Consider the following 22,928-nt stretch of genomic DNA (forward strand, 5'->3'; position numbering starts at 1 on the left):
GAAATCACATGTTTAGATAAAACGATAAATACATCAAATTTTTATTTTTGTATACATTTTGCATGGAAGTAATGTCTGGTTTTACCTGTAATTCGGACGGCTGTACTATATTACTTTTGTGTACGGTATCCCAGGATCCAAGATCAATAAAACAAACATAAAAATTGTCATTGTCTACTTTAGAAATAACTTCGGCCCTGTAGAATTTAGTTCCTCCTTGTTCTCTAGCAGCAATGATTTCACCAACTTTAGGATCGTTCTTAATGGGGCTTTCTATAAATTATGATAGTTATAAATTACGATAATGAAGCAAACGCAAAACTAAAAGCTAAGTACATATAAAAGAGAAGATTTAATTTGATGATATTAAATAAAAAAGAAATATTTGTTTAAGCAATTGATATACCTAACAAACATTTGATTTTCACATCTTGGTTAATAATAAATACCTAAAATTAATATATTGTAAAAGTTAACAATTAACTGTCCACCATTTACGAATACAGTTACAATAGTTACATATATACTTAATGATATTTAAATAAAGTTAACACAAAATAATAGTTCATAAAAATTAGTAGAAACACCAAAAGTTAACACAATATAGAAGATAATATTTCTTGTGTGCATTTTAATTTGTTTTATATCTTTAATGAGAAAAAAGTTATAATACTTTTAAGAATCTGATATTTTTAAGTTTTTCAAAGTTTATAACTTTAGATATATAGGTCTTATCAAAAAAATAAAAACGCTGACAAAGTTAAAATTCTCATTTTTTCATGGTGAAAATTTGGTTTCTTAGTTATAACTGTAGACTTCTCGGTTTTTTCCCGCGCGAAACAGTTTTTGCTATATTACGCACTTGTTAGACGGACATAACACATGCGGGTATCACATCCTTTTAATAAGAATATGGTTGAATCATAATAAATAACAGATTACTAAAACTGATGTTATCAGTCTCGTTTTAGAGAATATCAATTTTTACTAGTAATTTTGATGCAAATGTTTAAGAATTAATTTTTTAATACATTTTGAATACCTTTAACTTTTTATGGAAGGTAAAAATTTGATATTTCAAGAGATCATGTCAAGAACATTCTCATTCAATTTTACAGTAATATATTATAGTTACAGAATACTTTTTAATGTTTTGGTACTAAATTTCTTGTGAACATATTTGTTTAATTGTTTAGCATGTTACACCAATTATATGCAAAAATAATCATATTATATTCTAAGTGAAGTACCCTCTTAAGGAACAAAGTAAAACAAATTATTACACAAACTCGTGTAGAAGCTAGGTAGGAACTTTTTATTTACCTAACGCGCAGGAAGATGAAAAATTCTCCAAGAATGATTTGAATTTATCCGTGCCATTGTTAATACGTCTAATGTAAATAGCGTGTAGATCCACAAACATTGAAATATAAACAATGTCTCCTTTACTCAACATCTGTACAGTTTCTGGTGAATCTAAATAATAAATATTTCATAATACATAACAAAACATTAAAATGCATATTATAATTGATTCAAAACATAAATCAGTGGTTGCTTTATTTTACATATTTCTTTAACGGTTATGAAATTGTATGTGTTAATTATTTATGTTTGATGGTTAATGGTTTTAATGGATATGTATGTGGTTTAACCTCTTTCTTTTTGAGTCAAAAGCTTTATTAAGTGCTTGTTAACATTCTGTTGAGTTTTACTAGTAGTTAAAGTCACAGCGTTTAATCCATTTGGACTTTTCTCGTCAAATTCCTAAAATATATAATACATAACAAACAATATATAATAAAAATAAACCATCATATTCATTATATACAAAAATACATACAATAATTAATGGCAAGTTTTCGCAGAGCATATTGACATAAGACATTGCTTGGGCGTTTAGAATTCCAGAATCAATATCTTTAAGACGTATTGAATAAATAGTACGTGGAACCTAAAATAAAACGAGGCTTATTAATAATGATGACAAATTATATAGTAAGCAATGACAATATTAAGTTAAGTCATATAATTATTAGAAGGATAATGGAAACAAAATTGTAGATTTTTACGTCTCTAAAAAAATAAAATGAAAATTAACACAAGTCTAACGTTATGCCGTATAAATAAATAATTTAGAAACATTAAAATTACAATGAATGTTTTTACTTCCTGCAGACTTCATGGGCACATGGACAACTCCCCCTCCCCCCTAACAAAACTGTTAAACATATTTTTTTCTATTCGTTAACATAAAATAATCTACAGTAGGTACATTCTGTATTTTTATTTATTATACACCATTAATGATTTATATGAAAATAAGCTTATAAGTTTATTGTTCATAATTGTTGTCTTTGAATACATTGTACGTCAAGAGGATCAGAGGATCAAGGACAAATTTTAAATTTAAAACAAGCTGATGTACAATATAATAAAGAAAACTCAAAAAGTGAAGAAAAAATAGCTACTCTTAGGCACTGTTTATTTCATAAAAATATTTTTTATTCTTTAATTTAAATTCGAGTACATTTTCGTCGCAGTATGTCAGATCTCTGAAAACATTGTGGTCGAAATTAAGTTTATTTTAAGTTACATAAAACTACACACCACTGACGATATAATGATTCTTCTTCTTATTTCTTAGTTTTGGCCATTCAAGACCATACCTCTAGACGATATAATGATGGTGTCCCAAAAAAGATACACACACACACACAAACACACATTTTCAAAAATCCATTTATATTATTTTCAATACTTAATAGTTCTATTTTGAAAAAAAAAATTCTGTTAATCTAATGACAAGAAAACTGTTGGTGACTTGGTCGGCGATAAATTGTGTAAGTGGCAAGTGCTTTCTCATATACAAGTATCAAATATATGTAATAATATAAACTCTTTCGTCACAAAAAACTCGATAGACTGGAGGTTTTTGTCATATTATAGTATACAATATAATACTATACAGAGCATTTCTAAAATTATCATTCAACAGCATGCATTTTGGAAAATATAAGAATTTAATTCAACATTTGAGTACTAATATACTTTTATATATCTTACGTTTGTCTACGATTCTCAGTAGTCAGGACTTAAGGTATCTGTTACGTTATTTTTTTAATAACCTGGCTGATTAGTGATAATATTCTGTATGGTACAATAATAGATATTAATCTACTTTATCTATCTTAAAAAAAATAAACTAATACCTATTACCTAATACTTTTTGTTTGTGGTCATTAAATTGGTAAGCTTAAACATTAAAAGTGACAAAACAAAGAATAACAATAACATTACTGAAAAAAAAAAAGATTTACCTGTTTTAAGTATTCTGGAATTTCCACAAAACTATTTACAGAAACAATATCTTTAGTGCCTAAATCAAATAAAACTACTTTGTATTGATTTTCATTTAATTTTTCTTCAACAGCGCCCCTGTTAAATGAGTTATCAATAGACGATCTGATACCAAAAACTTCTCCTACAACTGGATTTCTAGTAATAGGTTGTGCTGTACAAACAATAAATGCTGTTTATGCATATTACACATGATTTTTTTATTTTTAAAACTTACAAGTCAAACAAAAGACAGAAAAGTCTTTTAAAAACTTTTCAACTTCGTCTTTATTGAAAGGTACACTGACATAAATATCCTTTAAACTGATAAACGCGTGAATAGTAATTATGCATTTGTTTGTCAATGGTGGTATTAGAGGGATAGTGATGTCGTTAGATATATACTTCATCCCTAAATTCAAATTAAACAAAAAATTATTAAGATTGTAATTATATCTTATTTATAATAGATTTACCAGACATATGTTGTAAGGAATTATTGATAACAGTATTGTCCACCGTGGTGCAATCCGCATGCAATTCATTTAAATAATCTATGACGCTTTGCTTTTGGCTAATGACAATTAACTTTACTTTAGTTAAATCTTCAAACTCCTATAACAAACAATAAATAATTGAATGATATGACAAAACAGTAAATACATTAATACATTTATTTAATATGATAATATCAAGTCTATTTTAAAAAAAGAAAAAAAAAGCGGGTAAGTCGTAGATGTCGCTCTACTATACAGTAGGTTACTGTTATGGATGGAATTAAATTTGAATCCAATGATATTATAATATTAAATCATTGTATACGAAAAAACGATTCTGAGTGAAGACGGTTAATATGTCTAGGATATATTATTATAGGTTATTAAAAATTTTCAAATCTTAGATTTAAAAAGAAAATTATTTATGAATTTCTAGTTTAATATAATTTGCAAATTTTTGTGATTTTTACGTATGTTGTAAAAATTAAAATTTTAATGCATGTAAAAAAAAATTGTGACTATGTATTGCTTTTATTTTTCAAATGCTATTGTAAAAATATGTTAGGAGCCTTGTATTAAATTTTCAAACCTTAAATATAAAAGGAAAACTTTTAATGAATTTCTAGCATAAAATAATTTACTAATTTTTGTGATTTTTACATAATATAATGTTGTCGAAATTCTAACTTTGAATGCTTATAAAAAAAAATTGTGAGTATATATTTCTTTTATTTTTTAAATGCTATTGTAAAAATACGTTAGGAGCCTTGTATTAAATTTTCAAGCATTTCTACCCAATAAATAATCAATATTTATAGAAAAAAAAAACTAAAAAAGTTGAAAAATTAAAATGTCATTAACAGCTCAAAACCAATCAAAATATTTTGAAAATCTTATGAAATATAAAAAATTATTTCATAAATATTCAGTGAAAATTTCAAGTATCTGCGGTCATTTGTTTTAGAGTTACACCAAAATAAGAAAATCGCCAAATGAGAAATCTTGTGAAAATCCAATATTGTAAATATTTAAATTTCGAACGCTCATAAAAGCTGAATTTGACTTTCTAGTGGACATTTTTTTTGTGATAAAGATCGACAAACTTGTAAGGAATCTTGTATTAAATATTTAAATCTTAGATTTAAAAAGAAAATTTTTTATGAATTTCTAGCTTAGAATAATTTGCGAATATTTGTGATTTTTACGTATTTTGTCAAAATTCAAACTTTGAATGCTTATAAAAAAAAATTGTGACTACAAATTTATTTTATTTTTAAACTCCTATTGTAACAATATGATAGGAGCCTTGTATTAAATTTTCAAGCTTTTCTACCCAATAAATAAATTTTTATCGATATTAATTTAAAAAAAAACTAATAATGATCGAAAATTGCATATGCCTATAAATAGTTCAACTAAGTAGAAGATTTTTGAAAATTGCATGGTGGATAAAATATACTTCTATAAACATTCTGTGAAAATTGCATGTATCTATGTGATTTGTTTTAAAGTTACATCAAACCGGTCAGAATCTAAAATATCAAATTATGTTTTTGTTAACCTATCTAAAAACTCATCTGGATGTTTAAATAATAGAATACAAAGTAAGTTTTTATACTTACTATTTTCATCAATTCATTGAGTAACATCAGATTTTCTAGATAATTATGGCCTTCTGGATTAAGATCTTCAAAACTTGCATCTTTGAGCCCAACTAAAGTGATAGTTGGAGTCACCTATAACAATTTAATACAATAATATTAATTTAAAAAATACAATGTATTAAAAAATTACTGATCTTTCAATATACAAGATTCTTAGATATTAATATTAGAACTAAGAAAAATGACAATTTTGACAAAAACATGGTCTTATAATGAAATTTACTAAATAAGTTATTTATTTTTTTAAACGAATCTTATTTCAAAAAATATTTTTGTATTGAAATCAATTTAACACAATTTAAAAAAACAAATATTATTTTTATATTTTTTATAAATTTATACTATATAGGACAATAGGAATTTTATATTTCAAATTTTTAAACTGAAAAGTTATGTGGAATAGTCCAATATAACATACGAGCAGAACAACATTTTGAAGAGAATCCATGAGCAATGCTACTTTGCTTATCTATATTTTAAAAACATATAACGCTTCCTATGTTCAATTTTTATACATCTTAAGCGTGTACTAAAGAATATGCTGCTTTAAATTTTTAAAATTAAAAAAAAAAATTGTTATTCCAAAACTTAAAAAAAAACACCTATTTAAAAATAAAGATAATTTGTAAAATTTGAGTTATTTTTTTTCCAAATAGGTTATGTTCTTCAATAACAAAAATCACTTGATTTATCAACAATTTTATTTAAAAACCAAAGCAGAATATCAAATTAATATTAAAAACAAAACCATATGATTTTAACAATTTTCTTGAGGTTAATATTGTAAATAATATCTGCCACTTAATTGTAACTTAATGTTACCTGTTGTAGTTGTATAGGTAGTGGAACAATATTGGAAACATTCACACTTTCTTCAAAACCAAAATCAATAAAAATTGTTTCATAAGTTTTTTCATCAGTTTTTTCAATAATCTTTGCTCGATAAAAACATCCGTCAGCTGAACTTTTAGCGCCTACGATTTCATTTAATTCTGGAGATTTATTCTCGTAACCATTTCCTATAGTTAAATATGATATAATATTAAGCAAAATAGTAAACAAAAATATTTCATAGGATAAAATACTGACCCAAAGTACAATAATTATTGACGCTTTTAATAAGATTTTCAAATTCAACATTATTATCTTCAAGTTTACGGACAAAAATATTATGCAAATCAATATATGCCGTAATAAAAACAATGTCTCCATTTTTCAATTTATTAGTTTCATCACTTAACATAGGATCTCTAACAATAGCTTCAGATGCTTTAGGTGTGTCTCGTAATTCCGTAAGTTCTACTTCTAACAAATATATTATATTTTAAATACCATGTACAAAAAAAACATGGCAAAATTGAAACATGAAACAATAAAAAAAATAAATTTTAAATGCTCATAATATTTATTTAGTTATAGTATTTTATAATTCACTCAATATATCACATACAAAATAAAAAATAAATATATATAAATGTGTTATACATATTTTGATTTTGTAAATACCTGTTTAACATTTATAGAAAGACATATTGTATTAAATAAATGATTAACAATTATTGATTATAATTTATAACTACTAAGTTTAAATTAAGAAACATAGTCAGAAACATCAATTTTCATCACACTGAAGTTAGCCAACACCCATTTGTCATCCCTATCAAATTAACTATCTGCTGTATGCCTGCCATTAAGTATTGCAAACAAGTTAGCAGCCAACTACATTTTTTAACTTGAACATAGTATAGAAACCAAATTTATAGGTTCTTAAACATTGAGAATATTATGCTTATTAAAATTAAAAACCAAAAAAAAATTATTCAGTTAGATCATTAAAAACTAGTAGAATGTGCTTAGTATACATGTTAACTTGAAAATATGCTTTCAATAATGCACCAACATGATATTTATTGGTTTTTATTATTTTTAGTTTTACTATGATATATATTTGTATCTAAAAATATATGTCATATGTATTTATCCAAAATACCTTATGAAATCACAAAAAAATTATCAAAATGTTCAATAGTAACTTTAAAAATATTTTATTTAATTCATGCCAAACTGCAATTAATAAAATATATTATGTGAAGTACATATATTAGGTGAACGATAACAGAACAATTAGATTACAATTAAAATTAAAACTAGAATAATTACAAACAAAATTCAGTATTAAAAATATACATATAGATAAATAAAGAGAGCAAACATATTTGAACAAACTATATGGCATTATAGGAGGTGGGAGTGAGTTGGAATATGAAAGGGTGTGTGATGTCTTGAAGGGTAAATATGAACGCGGAAATTAATAGAGGATAGGATATCTGGGGCTTCTATTAATCCATCAAGTAGACCTTGGATAAAACAGAGATCAGCAACAATACATCGAGAAGAAATCGTAGGGATTTTTAGCTTAAAAGCACAGATGAATAGTCATGAGGAGAGTGGTTGATTTTGAGTAAGAAAGAGATTTATGATAGTAACCTATTCTGGACTTTTTCTAGGGGTACCAAACGATCATACTATATCCTAAAATAGGGAGCACAAGAGACAAGTATAGAGACGAAAACAATGGACAGAGCTAAACATTTAAGTATTACACTTTATGAAACCAAAGACTTTTAGTGCTTTGTAGACAGTGACATGAATGTGGTGGTTGAAATCAAAGGAGGGACGACTAAAATGTATACTAAGATCTTTAATGATGAAGACACTTTAGAGGAGAACCAATGATATGGTAAGAGATCATTGGTAAAGCATGTGATCTATTGGATCAGACGTGATCTACTTTTAATATGTAACATATAAAGTATAATATGTCTTTTCTGATAAAAATATACAGTATAATGTATGATAAAGTTAACTGGAAAAACTGATTAGAGAAATAAATTTACCTTATTGCATAGCTTACAGGTCACTAAGTCTATTGTTTGTGAATTTATGTGTTTATCAATTACTATACATACAATACATTAATTACCGATCATACAAAGCGAAGTTTTGCTGAGGACTACTATAGTATCAGATGAATGGAAATCATACTTTAGTCTAAATGATATTGGCTATAATCATTTAACTGTCAAGAATCGGAATAATTTATTTACACATTATTTGGAAGATATAAAAAGTTAGTTTGATAAAAATGTTGACTAATACAAATTGTATCATTTTTTCACTAGACACAAAAACTTTAAAGCATTAAATATAATAATTTTTTTAATTGAATTACATTTTTATTACATAATATATTAATATTACATATTTATGCATAATTTTTATTTAACTAGTTACTTACTGTTTTATTGGTAGATCACATGCTTTACCAATGCCAATAAGAGTTTAGTGTTGGGTTAAGAAAAAGATTCCTAGCAGGTTCAGCTCGTATATTTGAAACTGCTTGGAACATTTAGTGTAACTATGATTATAGCATGAATAATAGGCTAAAAATAATATCTAAACCTCAAAATATATTAAATTCTACAAATTATATCTTCAAATCATCCACATCTTAACACACCCATTAAACTATATAAACTAAAAAATTAATAATTTGAAGCCGCTATACAAATTAGGACTACTGATTACAAATATGCTATGTTAAATGTTTAGTTCATAAAATGTGCTTTAATGCTACTGTAATTATAAAATAAAATGTCAAGTTAAGTTGATTTCCATTTTTAGTGGTATAATGCTATTTCAAACCACTTGTATACAGAATTAAAGTTTAGTTAGGTACCTACATATTATTAAGTGACATGAAAAATTTATGATAATTTTAATTAGAGATTGGACTAATTTAAATTTTCAGGAACTCAAATTGTATTTGTTTCTTAAACTACTTAAAATTGAATCTTATTCAACCTTTCAAACTTAATCAAACCATAAGCATTTTACCATAACTAATTTAAAAACATAATAGTAACAAAACTATATAGTGTGTACAATTAGCGTAGAAAATAGGTCTTGAAATAAACACTGAAAAAACAAAGATAATAGAACTAATTAAGAGTGGGGAAGACCCCGTGAGAAAGGAAATTTAGCCTATGAAAAAGTCAATGATTTTAAATATCTGGGAGCAACGTTAAGTACAAAGAAAAAAAGTAATCGGATAAATCAAGCTCAAAAAGTCTTATGCACTGACAAAATTCTTTACATTCAAAATGTTATCTAGGAAAACGAAAGCAAGACTTTACATGGCTATTATTACACCAAAACTCATGTATGGTTGCAAAGCTTGGACGATGACCGAACGAACAGAGAGAAACCCGAGGACTTTTGAACACAAAATAGGGGACCAGTCATTTATGAAACAACGGGGAATTGGCAGAGGAGATACAATAGAGAGATGTACGATATGTTGGAACTAGGACCAGTAACAAGCATCATTAAGGGCCAAAGAATAAAATGGTTAGGTCACATAGTGAGAAGATGAGAGAACAAAGTAGTTAGAGTAGCATTGAAATGGAAACCACAAGGTAAAAGACTTGGAGGCAAACCTAGGAAAAGATAGATTGAAGGGGTAGAAAAAGACTTAAAAATCCTTGGAGTTGAGGACTGAAAAGCCAGCCCAAGATAGGTGACGAAGTTTAATAATGGCGGAAAAAACCCTTAGAGAGTAAAAATGCCAGAAAAAGTGTGTACAGTTAAAAAATAAGAAAAGAAAAATTGATTGTTGTCAATTTTCATACTTAAGTTAAGTATATCAAGTTTGGTTATGTTGATTTGTTTAAAATTTGGAATTTAAGAATTAGAATCGAAACTTAGAAAAGAGTTTGAGAACTTATTTCTTATTTTGTTTACATACTTATCAATCTTAGATTTTAGTATATACATTCATTTTTAATATTTATTGTTTTAGAATGCATTAATAAACAAAAATTGTTATAATCATACCTTTAAAATGTTCATCTTCAAGAACTTTATTAGGTATAGTATGATTTTCATCCTTTAGAAGTTTATTTAAATTTTCAGCAACATTTTCATTATTTTTAATTACTACTAACGTAACATCTTTGATAGGAAATTTATCATCAAAATCCTAGAAAAAATAAATAAATATTAAAAATGTTTCTAATATAAACTACCTTCTATATTACATAATACATAATTATTATATTTATATGTTTAGTTACAGAATTTTCATAAACAACTTACTATTGACAATGGCTCATACGTTGATAATAAGTTTGTAATATAGTTTGATGCTTCAATACTTAATAAATGAGACTTAATACCTTTGAGGCTAATTTCCATAATAGTTGAAGGAACCTAACAAACAATACATTGAATAATGTTAGCTTATAATCAACTTAAATGGTTAATGTTTATATTACCATAAAATCTGTGGGGATTTCAAATATTTTTGAAGAAGATACATTATCTTTATCACCAAAATCAATAAACTGTATTGAATAAGTAATGTCGTCAATTTTTTTTAAAACTTTTCCCCGATAAAAACTACCATCTAATGTAGACTGAGCTCCAACAATTTGACCAATTATCAAAGGCCTATTAATTGGTTTAGCTAAAATTAATATTTAATAACAAAGTTAATTCATAGTTAATTAAAAACTCATTTAATTTAATATGTAAATTTACCAGATAAACAAAATTCATTAACTTTGTCTAATAAATTTTGAAATTCATCATTGTAATCTTCTATTTTTCTAATATACATTTCATCCATATTGACAAAAGCCGTCAAATAAACTACACTGCCTGGTTTCAAGGTAGTAACATTACATTCTACTAATGATTGATCTAAAATTAAGGTATTAAGTTAATATAATAATAGCCCTAAAGTCCCAAATCCTTTAATGATTTAATTTAAACCTGATTTGAACTCTTCATCAATTTCAATCAAATCATTAATATTTATTTCCTTGATATTTTCAAACATCAATTCCTTTAAGCGATCATTGACATTTTCATTATCTTCAGTTTTAAATATTACTTCATTTGTGTTGTCTTCTATCGTGTCCTATTTTTAAATAAATTTAAGAAATGTCTGGTACAATAGTAAGACTAAAAAAAAACTTACTATTATCAAGATGTTGTCAGATATTGAAGTGATATATTGACGAGCTGCTTCATTTAATACACTAGATGAAACATTTTTCAGTTTAACCAAAACAATGGCAGGAATCACCTAAAAATAATGAATTTATCACAAATAAATTATTATATCACTTTTCTGATGTAATCATTCTTCTCTATAAAATGAATAAATTGAAATATGCTTTAGAACAATTTACAATTTGAATAAGTTTTTTGATTTCAAGTAATTTCAGATTTTCGTTTTTTTAATTTTGGAGGATGTTGTCTCAAAAAAACAACTTTTACCAGAAAGTCATATTAAATTTTTAAATGATTGAAACTCAAATTTATGCAACTGTATATTCTTATTTTAATGTTATTCAGAAACCAATGACCATTGATACTTGACATTAAACAAAATGTTTTTTTAAGCTGTATATGGGCATTTTAAATTTTAAATTGTATTAATTTTCTTTTTTATAAATGCCAATAATAGAGCAAAAAAGCTTGAGTAATGCTATCTTTAATATTGTTACAATCCAGTTTAAAAATAAATTTTTTTAAGCACAATGTATGAACTTAAAATATTTCCAAAATTTATCATGTTGAAAATTGCTTTGGAAAAAAAAAAAGGTAAATAACTTACACAAATTTAATTGTATTATGTGATTATGCCTATATATTATAGATCAGACACATATTTTAAAATTGTGTGGTAAAATATTTTTAAAGTACAGTAGAACCTTATTAATTCAGAATTATTGGAGCTATAGGTTGTCTGAATTAATGAAAATTCGGATAAAATAAAATAACCAACAACCGTAAATTGTAAATATAAAAAAATTTATTGGATATTTTACTATACTTCATTACTTTAGGTCTATATCTAGTACAATAAAGCATAATAATTCGAAAAAAATTTTAAAAACAAAATAGGTAATGCACCTCTGCCATTTTTTTTTAATAATAGAAGTTGATGGATTCCCTTTTTAAAATAAATTAAAAATATATATTAATAAAGTATTCTATACTTATTTATTTTTTCTCGTGCAAAATCGAGTTATATTATTTAATAAAAATTAGATATAGTCCATAATATTCTCCTATATCATGCTCTTAAACTCTTAAAAGTTAACTTTAAACACTTATTTAACTGTTTTTTTTTTTTAGATTATATTCAACATACCTGTTTTAATTCACTAGAAAGATTAACAATATCAGATAAACTAACATTTTCTTCTATCCCAAAATCAATAAATTGTACATCGTAACTATTATCATTTACTTTTTTTGTAACTTTTCCTCTATAGAAAGAGCCATCAATTGATTTAGCTCCAACTAAGTCATTTAACTTTGGTAATTTTCCAATAGGGCTTTCTAAAAAAGTTTTAAAAATCATTATACTTTGGATAAATATAATATTTTTAAATATAAAAAAAAAAATAGTAATAATTACCGGCCAAACAGTACAAATTTACGTCTTCTAAGAAATTAGTAAGCTCATCAGTATCATCTTCAACTTTACGAACAAAGCAGTTTTGTACATTAATAAATGTTATAATATAAACCGAATCTCCTTTTTTTAATCCAGGTATAGTTCCACTATTAGATGTTTTTTTTTCAATGTAAACATTATCTAAAATATTAGAGGTTATATTTAAACATTTTTTTTAATGAATATGTGTATAATTACAGTTAACCCATAAAACATTATGCGCCCATAATTAAACTTAAAATTTTCAAGTATTAAAATAACTTAATTGACATTTTTTTTCATATGAAAACATATTGAGCCTATTTCTTATTTATTATACTATGAGTTGATCTTCAGACAAAATGTAAGCAAGAGCTTTCAATACAAATATCTACTAACTACTCCTGCTGATTCTGACCAGTTAGTTAAAACTCAAGCTCCGTTTTGATGAATTGAAATCCTTGATCAACCTATTAATTTCTTTTTAAATCACTGTCATTGATAAACTCTTAATTTTTAACATGGTTAAAATAAATATCAATAAACACCTCTCAAACATTCAAAGTAATAAAAAAAATGTTTAACCCATTTAAACTGAAATAGTGTCACAAGACCCAGTTAGTCAATGTAGTCAATTTAATTCACACCACACATAGACTTTCTCATAATGTTGATCAAAGTGGATTGTAAATTTTCTTTTTAGATGTTCAATAATAAAAATTTAAAGGTCTACTAATTCTAAATTGCGCTGAAATCACTACTATTAAATAGTTAAATACATTTATACAGGTCATTAAATAAAAAAATAGCAATAGATGTTTTATAAATTTTTTTACACTAACTATTCTCTAAAATTTCAAAACCAAGGTAAGTCACTAATTTTTTTTAATTAGTGTTTTGATACCTATATCTTAATTACTGTTAAACAAACTGTAATTAAAATATTTTTCATAAGATATTGGATGGTACAAAAATACTTTGGGGATAATTATTATGTATGTGTTACAACTAAAAATATTAACATTATAATATAGCATACCTTGTTCAAGTTGATATTTTGAATCTGCTGTTGATGAACTGTCATCATTATTCAGTAATTCATTTAATCGTTTATTAACATTCTCATTACCGTTCACTGTTGTTAAAGAAACATCTTTAAGGGGTTGTACTGGAGAAAATTCCTGAGTTAAAATATGAAACAAAAAATTTAAGAAAAATGAAGAAATGATTTGTTTTTAGATAAAAGAACAATTTATAAACATTATGAATTATGATAAATAACAATATCAATTTAAAATGTTAAGCAATGATTAAAACTATAATCAATAAAAAATAAAAATAAATGTTGTTTAGGTTGTACCATAAAAAAGTAACTTTATATCTAACAACAACCAACTCTGCATTTTGGTAAGATTAACATGAAAAAGCTATTTCATAATCAGTTTTGAAAGCAAAATCTGTTGATGAAAACCAACTATTTACCAAGGGGTATAGTCAGACTAAACTAGATAGAAATTGATAGCCACCTGAAGTGTTGCTCTTATATGAGATAGAGTACAATAATAATAATATAATATATATTTAAATTTATAGGATGGTACACCACCATTTTTTTCTTTGCCTGCCTTAAACATAATATTGTAAGTATGGTATTATGTATCTCTAAAGCCAGATATATATTTATTTTTTTACTAAAACAAATGTGTTATAATTTAATTCATTTCATTTTAAACCATCAATAACTTATTTAAAAACTAGCTTTACCAGCTATATTTTCATTTTACAGGAAATAATATCCTTTCTCATAAAAAACACAAAAGATGCATAAACCTTAAAAAGAACCATAGTAATTATGGAAAAACGGAATACCTTTGTATCTATATTTTATGGGAGATGGATATAGAAAACAAATGTTAATATGCACCTAACACAAACTAAATTATAATATTTATTTTTACTATAAATAACAAATTCATCACAAAAATGTTATTTCAATAAAGAAATATAATTTGTGAATAATTATAAATCAAACAAAAATAAAAAAATAATTTTAAATATCATTTTAAATGGATTAGAAAACATTTTAATTTTAATACTTACAATTATCATTGGTTCACAAGTTGACAATAAATTAGAAATATAGTTTAATGCATCTTCATTCAATGGAATGTTATTTACACCTTTTAAAGTAATTTTCATCACATTTGAAGGCGTCTATAAATAGAATAAAAAATATGTGAACAAATAATTGACTAAAATAAACAATGAATATATTACCATAAAATGTTTTGGAATTTCAAATATTTTTGACAAAGGTACATTATCCTTATCACCAAAATCAATAAATTGCAATGAATAAGTCATGTCGTCAATTTTTTTTAAAACTTTACCCCTGTAAAAATTATCATCTATTGTAGACTGAGCTCCAACAATTTCTCCATTTATCAAAGACCTATTAATTGGTGCCGCTAAAAAAAAATAAATAAAAAAAATAATTAATAGAATCTATTTCAAAATTAATGAGTTTGGTTTATACTAGTGTAACAAAAGTATATGACAAATGATTAATGAAATATAATATAAAAGATGACATTCTGTCATATATTTCTGTTACATACTATATATAAATCATAAAACTAGATTTTGTTTACCTGATGAACAGAATTCATTAACCATATCCAAGAAATGTTCATGGTTGTCGTCATGATCTTCCAACCTTCTAATATATATTTCTTTTAGATCCACAACACCAGTCATGTAAACTATACTTCCAGAGGGCAAAAAACATTCTAATTGTTCTGGCATAACTAGGGAATATAAATTTCAATTTTCAATAACTTAACTGAATTAATATTATCATGAAAAAACAAAATTAATTAACCTGATTTCACCTGGGAGTCAACTTTCACAGGGACTTTAACTGTATTGGAATGTAAATTGAATAATGTATTGGAATCATATACACAGCTGTTTAAACTTGCATGATCATTGTCATTTGATGGATTTTCTACAAGTTTCTAGTTAAAAACAAACAAATACATTTATTTACTTAAAATCAACTATAATTCTTTTTAACATAATAAAGTAGCAATAATAAGAAAATTTATGTTCAAGAACTTATATTCATTATAAATTAACTTAACATGGTATTTACCTTAGTTAATAATCAATTTAAAATATTATAATTATCACAGTTCTAACTTTTCAATGGTTTAGTATAACTAAGTTGTTGATTAAAATAATAATGACTTTGAATAAAAACAATTATATGAAATGAATTAATTATTAACGAATTAATTCAGCACAAGTTAAATAATAAATAATCAACCACAGTAAAAATACATGCTTCACATTGTAAAACATAATTTAACATACCTACTTTTGAGAAACAATTGTGTATTTTATTATTACTTAAGATCGTATTTACCACATATTTCATATTTTCTCGTTCCAATTATTGAATCTTATCAAACTAATCAAAATTACAGTAAAACCTCTTTATAACAGAATTGCTTGATGTCAACTAAATTTTCTGTTATTAACAAGTTTTCATAACATGAAAACTAAAATTATATGGAATATAGTTAGTTGTTACTGTTGTTATTTTACATTGTAAGGAGATTACTGTCTAATAGGGAATCCGTTATTAGGTTTTACTGTTCTTATTTTTAAGAAATATATTATCCACATTAAACTTGCATTAACTGTTACAATAACTCATAGTATGTGTACACATAATAATAATAATTGATGAACAATGTTAAAATCATTCTATTATTAATTAATAAAATGTAAATGTTCACGAACTTCATAGGAATAACCTCAACATTCAATTTACTTCAAGTATATTATTACGGACATGATTATGTCATGTAATCCTTATATTTATATTAAATAAATAAATAAATAGTTCTAATATTAATATATTACAAGGAATATAAATAATACAATACTTCAAATTGTTCTTACTAAAAGTTCTTTAATACGTTCATTTACATCTTCATTGTTTCTAATAATAGTTAAAGTTACAGAATCCAAACCAAAAGGGTTATGGTCAGGGTATTCCTAAAATATGATAAAAAATGAATAGTTAAATATTAATACATAATCAATGAAGAATACAATATATGTACAAGAAACTTTAATAATAACATTGAATTTAAATTTTATATCTCTTGCAACGAGTTAATAATATGCTGACATAATTAGCTACCTCAGAGTTCTACCCAATTAATTATTGAGCACTATAATATTAAATACTACAAGTACAATATGAACGAACTATTTAAATTAAATGTATATATAAATTTCTTACCAATACCATGGTTGTAGCATTTTCAAATAACTGTTTAACATACAAATACGCCTCAGGTGACCAAGGCTTTAAAGTAATATCTTTTAAACCAACCAAACACACAGTTGGTGGAATCTAGGATACATACAAAAAGCGCATATACAGTATACATATTTTAGCATACTTATATTAATTTTATATAATTCCACAATTTAAAATTGTATATGAAATCAATAATATGCAATACCTTTTTTAAAGCGTCTGGTAAATCAACTATACAATCAATTGAAGCAGATACCACATAACCATCATCTATTAAATATAAAGAAAAACACAAATTTTCTAATATGTCAATGATTTTTCCTCTGTAAAATTTATCTGTGCATTTTACAGCAACAATCTCCCCAGGAATAAGGATTCTTAAAACATTTGAAGCTGAAAAATATAACTAACACTATAAACCATGTTTACCAATTATTTCATATGGATTAAAATTACCATTTTCACAATGCATTTGCAATTGTTTACAAACATTAACAAAATAATCAATACTTCTCACAAATATATGCCTCCAATCATAAATTTCTACTTTTGCGAGAACGACAGAACTACCATTTTTAAACATAAGTGAATTATAATTTGAGTCTTCAATGTTTATACATTTCTGTAGGTCCCAATTTTTTATGATAAACTCAATAGATGTAGTTTTAAAAAAAAGTTTCATAGTTTTATATGTTTCATTGTTTGGTTTAACTATAAACGGTTCAAATTTTGCATTATAATCATCGAAGTTCTGAAATTATGATAAAAATAATAATTAAAATGTGCAACTCTAAGGTTGCAATATTATTGTTTCACCAAAATAGTGATTTAAATAATTTGAATTTAATTAATATAAAGGAATAAACATTAGATATATATTGTGTTATATACTATTTTTAATAAATCTCGTGATATATCTATTAAAGGGGGACTTGCTGCATGAATAAAAATTAGTTTTTTGCCATTTAATCTATAAACTAAAAAGTATATTAAAAATCATGAGATTAATGAAAATAAAATGTTGAAAGGGCAAAACTTTCATCAAAATCAACTCTATAAAATAGGTATCTTTATTTTTCAAAAACTAAAAAATTTAATTTAATTAAAAAATAAAACACATTTGTCTTCAGCCTTTGTCTACGAGTCTAATTAAAAAAAAAAAAACAAACAGATTTATGATATATTTGTTATCTCAGAAGATATCACAATGGGTAAATCCTCGCAGGACACCCTGTATTTATGTATGACTATTTTATGTTTTGTCTTGAACCCCCTTACTTAGACCACATTCTTATAGGTCATCATATAGGCTTTAGTGAGTAGACCAACCTTATAATATTCCATTTTATCTCAATTATATTATACATTTTTTTATTGGTAAATAAATACTATTAAAAATATTATTATTGTGTGATTAAATTCAAAAGACAAAAATCAGTGAAGTACTGACTTATGAGTTTAATTTACATATTTTCAACCTTTTTCATAGGTCTCATTAAAACTTGTAAATAGTTTTTGAAATATTAGTAATAAATTACCTATAGGCTATAAGTGAGTTAACAAATTTTGACATATTTGTACATGTACAAATTTACACATATATACATTGTATATGCATTTCTATGTTAAGATTAAAATATTAGAATTTGTAATAGAAGCAATTGGATTTTATTCAAAATTATTTAGTTGGTTGAAAATTAATAATACAATTCAACATGCAATTACATAAATAAAAAACTAAATTATTTTACGATTTTCAAATTTACCTCCATTAAATGTTGTAATTTTCCATAAGGACAAATACACTTAACTTCAGCTTCAAAAGTAATAACTGGTATATGTTTGTACTTTTCTGGAATATCTTTAAGTTTTTTTGTTTTAGTAAATTCACCAGTTTCGCAAAATGCAACATTAGCCTGGTGATGCAAAATAGAAACAACATAGCATCGCATCCATGTTTTCTTTTGTGGATGAAGACAAGCAAGTAATGAACCAGGTTGTATAGTAGACCTTAATTTAAATTTTAAAAAATTAATACAAATGTGTAAATTTGTATATAAAAGACAAAAAATAGCAAAACATTGGAAACATTCATTTAATTTGTAAAATTAATAAATGGATAGAACTTTTGTGCAGAATTTCCTTTGACAGTAATAAAATATATCATTATAATAGACAACTGACTTGAAAAGTTAACACAATAAGTAAAATAAAATAAAATTATAATCAAACAAACAAAATATAAAACTTACAAAGGTATAATTGGTTCATTTAATAAAGCCGAATTAATATCCGCATCATTAATATATTCACATTCTTGCAAAAATAGGTGAAAAATAAACGTATTGTATTTGTTTCTTACAATATGTTTAATTTTTCCAGTTATTCCAATGTCCAAATAGTTTAAAGTGTCATTAAGTAATGGAAATAGTGATCTAAAAATAATCAAATAGTTACCTAGTGTTGTAAGTGTTATCTAGTAATATTAGTTTTAAATTTTACTATACACAAATTAAAAATATAAATAATTATCTGTTTATAGTAGTAGTATTTACCTAATTTAATTTTAAAATAAATAATAGTTATTTGTACCTACCTATCCGATTCCATTTTATCTTCTGGAATCAAACACTCTATTAATACTCAAATTAAGTGTACTGTCAACAAAAAAAGATTTACTTTATCAACAAATTTTTGCTAACCACCAAATTACAATAAAATACAACACTTATGGCTTATTATCGTTTACCATTGTAAATCATTGTAATTTAAAAAATATTTAATAGTTACTACAGTAGAGTCCTGCTAATCCAGTCATCGCTAATCCGGACATCCGGATAATCCAGATAATTAATGTTTCGTATTTATTACACACGTATAAATTATGCATGTATAATATTATACAGTATAATACAGGGTGATTCTTTTATCAAACAACACTCATTATTTAAAAAAGTATTGACTTTTTTCAAAATATTTTTTTACATACGAGTAGTTTCAAGTTGTTAAAAAACCAACGCTTTTATTAAAAAATTATATTTTTAAATATTTTTTATCCTTATCATTCTTTAAGTTTTTTACTTTTTTGAATGGCAACATAGTTTTTTAATTTCATATTCCAAAGCAGAATATTTTTCTAAAAATGTTGATACATAAAAATCGAATTTAGGACGAGTAGTTTATGAGTTATAACTTATAAGTATTTTAAGTTTAGACAAGCGGAGTAGTGGACAAACATTTTGCAGGGTAACCCCATACCACTCCACTCTGCCAATTTAAACTTTAAATACCTCTACTCATAAACTACTAGCGCTAAATTCGAAATTTTAACGTAATAATTAATAAAGAAAATAGCTTTATTAAATTATGAAATTTTAAGTATAGGTTACCATTTGAAAATCAAAAGTTGATAGTGGTTTATCTAATAAATATAAGGGTGAAAAATATTTAAAAAAATAAACAATTCAAGTAGAGTGTAAATCTACAATTTTGAAAAAAGTCAATACTTTTTTTAAATAATGAGTGTTGTTTGATAAAAAAATCCCTCTAACCTGTGTATCTAATGTAAAATTGTAAATCAATAAATTTTGAATTCATATTAAATATTAAATACATGAGGTGTTTTTTTGACAGTATATTTAGTGTTTATTAATTAGCAAGTTGAAAAAAAAAATGTCATTTCGTTTAATCCGGATTTTCAATAATCCGGAGAGAGTCCGGTTTCATCTAGTCCGGATTAGCGGGACTCTACTGTATATAGTAAATAATAACACATAATTATACTATTTGTAATTAAAACATTGCATATTTAAATATTCATCAGTTCATCACAAATGTATGGGTAATTAATAATTTAACTTTCTTAAACTCACCTTGAAATAATTTTAAATTTCATAATTTCTGGGACATAACTGGTCCCTCCTGATAAAGCACTGCCAGCATGATTATAAAATCTGCATTCAGCTATGTGAAACGAGGTACAGAATTATGAAGGACCCCAATTTATTGATGGCATTATTATAATTACACATACATCATAGTATATTATGCAATATTAATGAATTATATTAATTAATACTCACAAAACTGTTTAACTTAAAAACAAATAATAATAGTATTCCTTAACTGATACCTAACCTTAACTCCTAGCAAAATTTTACTATAATTAAAAAAATGCACCATTTGTAAATTATTCATTTTTAAAGTTTTTAAAGATTTTTTAGATTTCCTAAAAACCAATAAATGCCCCAACATAAAAATATCAAGGTTACATGCATCAATGCTAATTTAAATTTTAAAAGATGTAAACTGAATGAACTTGGTTTAACATGTACATATAATATAGTCATGTAACATGTATTTAAGTCTTATGTTTTAGCCTTGAGCAAAGTTCAACTGTTTATACGTTGCCAATCCTATTTTAAAAGTTTAACCAAAACTCCATGATTTTATATTATCCATTTAATGTTTTTTTAATAAACATTGGTAATTTAATTAATGCTAGATAACAAACAGAAGATTGTCACAAATTTCCTAAACATAAAAATGAATTTAAAATAAACTTATTGTCTGTAACAAAAAAATAATTAAAATATCAACAAAAATAACTTAATCTGATAAGAAACAAATTAAAATAACTAAGTATATTGTACTGAAAAAAAACCTAATTAATTATTTCTATTCAAAGTCATTTTATTTTATATCAATAACTATCAATAAAACTAAAAACCTAGATACTTACAATTAGTTTGGATATACAAAATTAACCATTTTAACAATAGTAAAAGCAACACTTAAATTAATTATTATTTAGGTATTATTTATTATTACAAATTGTTAGATGTGTAAATAAAATACATAATAGTATACTCACATATATTATTATGTATACCTAAGTAGGTAGCATTAACTTTTAACAAAATAGTGAAAAATCAAAAATATATGCTGACTACTAAAAATATAACATAGCAACAATTTATAGCTAGAAATTCTATGATGGAAAAATTTTTAAATTTTTAAATCATTAATATTGAACCACAAAAAATACAATTTAAGTAAAGTAAAAAACTAAAACGTAAAAATATTTGTAAAAAAAAAAACAGAAAGTATAGTTTGGTATTGAAATAAAATTTAGATGTCAGCACATACAGTAAAATTTGAAATCATACTCTATTAGTACTTATGTATATAAAGTTTTCCAAACTTTCGGGACATCCTGAATGTGATACTACAATGTGTTCTGTGAAGAAGTGACAGGTCAGGACCAGTAAAAAGGTAGGTCTAACTTTTTATTTTATTTTTATTCATCAACAATTCCACTCTTTATCATAATATTTTTTTAAAACTTTTATGTTATTGAATCAACTAATTTACACAGTCAAACCAAAAATGTACACATTATTTTTAATGAATTTAAAAAAGTAAATACAAGATAATTGGTATTTTTGAAAATTCTATAGAATAATTTAGTTTTCATATATTTTATGTGATACCATTACCATAGGCGAATCTACAGGGTGTGCCTGGTGTGCCAGAGCACACCCTGCGACTCGCATAAATCTGTGTAGGGCCCATAATAC

The 22,928-nt window shown here is 24.7% G+C and overlaps 1 protein-coding gene across 6 annotated transcripts in view; it reads right to left on the reverse strand.

Moving 5' to 3' along the window:
• LOC107162970 (uncharacterized) overlaps window positions 1–22,928 on the reverse strand; it is a 38,819-nt gene that overhangs the window by 13,394 nt on the left and 2,497 nt on the right. For 2 of the 6 annotated variants that reach the window (XM_089229009.1, XM_089229008.1), the window contains 29 exons: window positions 19,602–19,784; window positions 19,116–19,359; window positions 17,806–18,100; window positions 17,555–17,742; window positions 17,329–17,442; window positions 16,983–17,078; window positions 15,895–16,030; window positions 15,665–15,820; window positions 15,291–15,481; window positions 15,114–15,227; window positions 14,053–14,194; window positions 12,996–13,175; window positions 12,726–12,916; window positions 11,544–11,651; window positions 11,336–11,483; window positions 11,102–11,263; window positions 10,837–11,027; window positions 10,658–10,771; window positions 10,397–10,541; window positions 6,590–6,805; window positions 6,323–6,519; window positions 5,459–5,572; window positions 3,816–3,954; window positions 3,578–3,751; window positions 3,321–3,514; window positions 1,844–1,954; window positions 1,656–1,767; window positions 1,324–1,476; window positions 86–273 (listed from right to left, as the gene is read on the reverse strand). In XM_089229009.1, the coding sequence (XP_089085135.1) occupies window positions 86–273; window positions 1,324–1,476; window positions 1,656–1,767; window positions 1,844–1,954; window positions 3,321–3,514; window positions 3,578–3,751; window positions 3,816–3,954; window positions 5,459–5,572; window positions 6,323–6,519; window positions 6,590–6,805; window positions 10,397–10,541; window positions 10,658–10,771; window positions 10,837–11,027; window positions 11,102–11,263; window positions 11,336–11,483; window positions 11,544–11,651; window positions 12,726–12,916; window positions 12,996–13,175; window positions 14,053–14,194; window positions 15,114–15,227; window positions 15,291–15,481; window positions 15,665–15,820; window positions 15,895–16,030; window positions 16,983–17,078; window positions 17,329–17,442; window positions 17,555–17,742; window positions 17,806–18,100; window positions 19,116–19,359; window positions 19,602–19,784 (4,696 nt within the window). Of the gene's footprint in view, window positions 1–85; window positions 274–1,323; window positions 1,477–1,655; window positions 1,768–1,843; window positions 1,955–3,320; window positions 3,515–3,577; window positions 3,752–3,815; window positions 3,955–5,458; window positions 5,573–6,322; window positions 6,520–6,589; window positions 6,806–10,396; window positions 10,542–10,657; window positions 10,772–10,836; window positions 11,028–11,101; window positions 11,264–11,335; window positions 11,484–11,543; window positions 11,652–12,725; window positions 12,917–12,995; window positions 13,176–14,052; window positions 14,195–15,113; window positions 15,228–15,290; window positions 15,482–15,664; window positions 15,821–15,894; window positions 16,031–16,982; window positions 17,079–17,328; window positions 17,443–17,554; window positions 17,743–17,805; window positions 18,101–19,115; window positions 19,360–19,601; window positions 19,785–19,945; window positions 20,007–21,221; window positions 21,313–22,928 lie in introns of all 6 variants that reach the window. The other 4 variants (XM_089229013.1, XM_089229011.1, XM_089229012.1 and 1 more) reach the window with 4 other exon arrangements.

Source organism: Diuraphis noxia, unplaced genomic scaffold (assembly GCF_037042655.1).
Source record: "Diuraphis noxia isolate RWA-SAM2 unplaced genomic scaffold, SU_Dnox_SAM2 contig0005, whole genome shotgun sequence".
NCBI classification, from domain to species: domain Eukaryota; kingdom Metazoa; phylum Arthropoda; class Insecta; order Hemiptera; family Aphididae; genus Diuraphis; species Diuraphis noxia.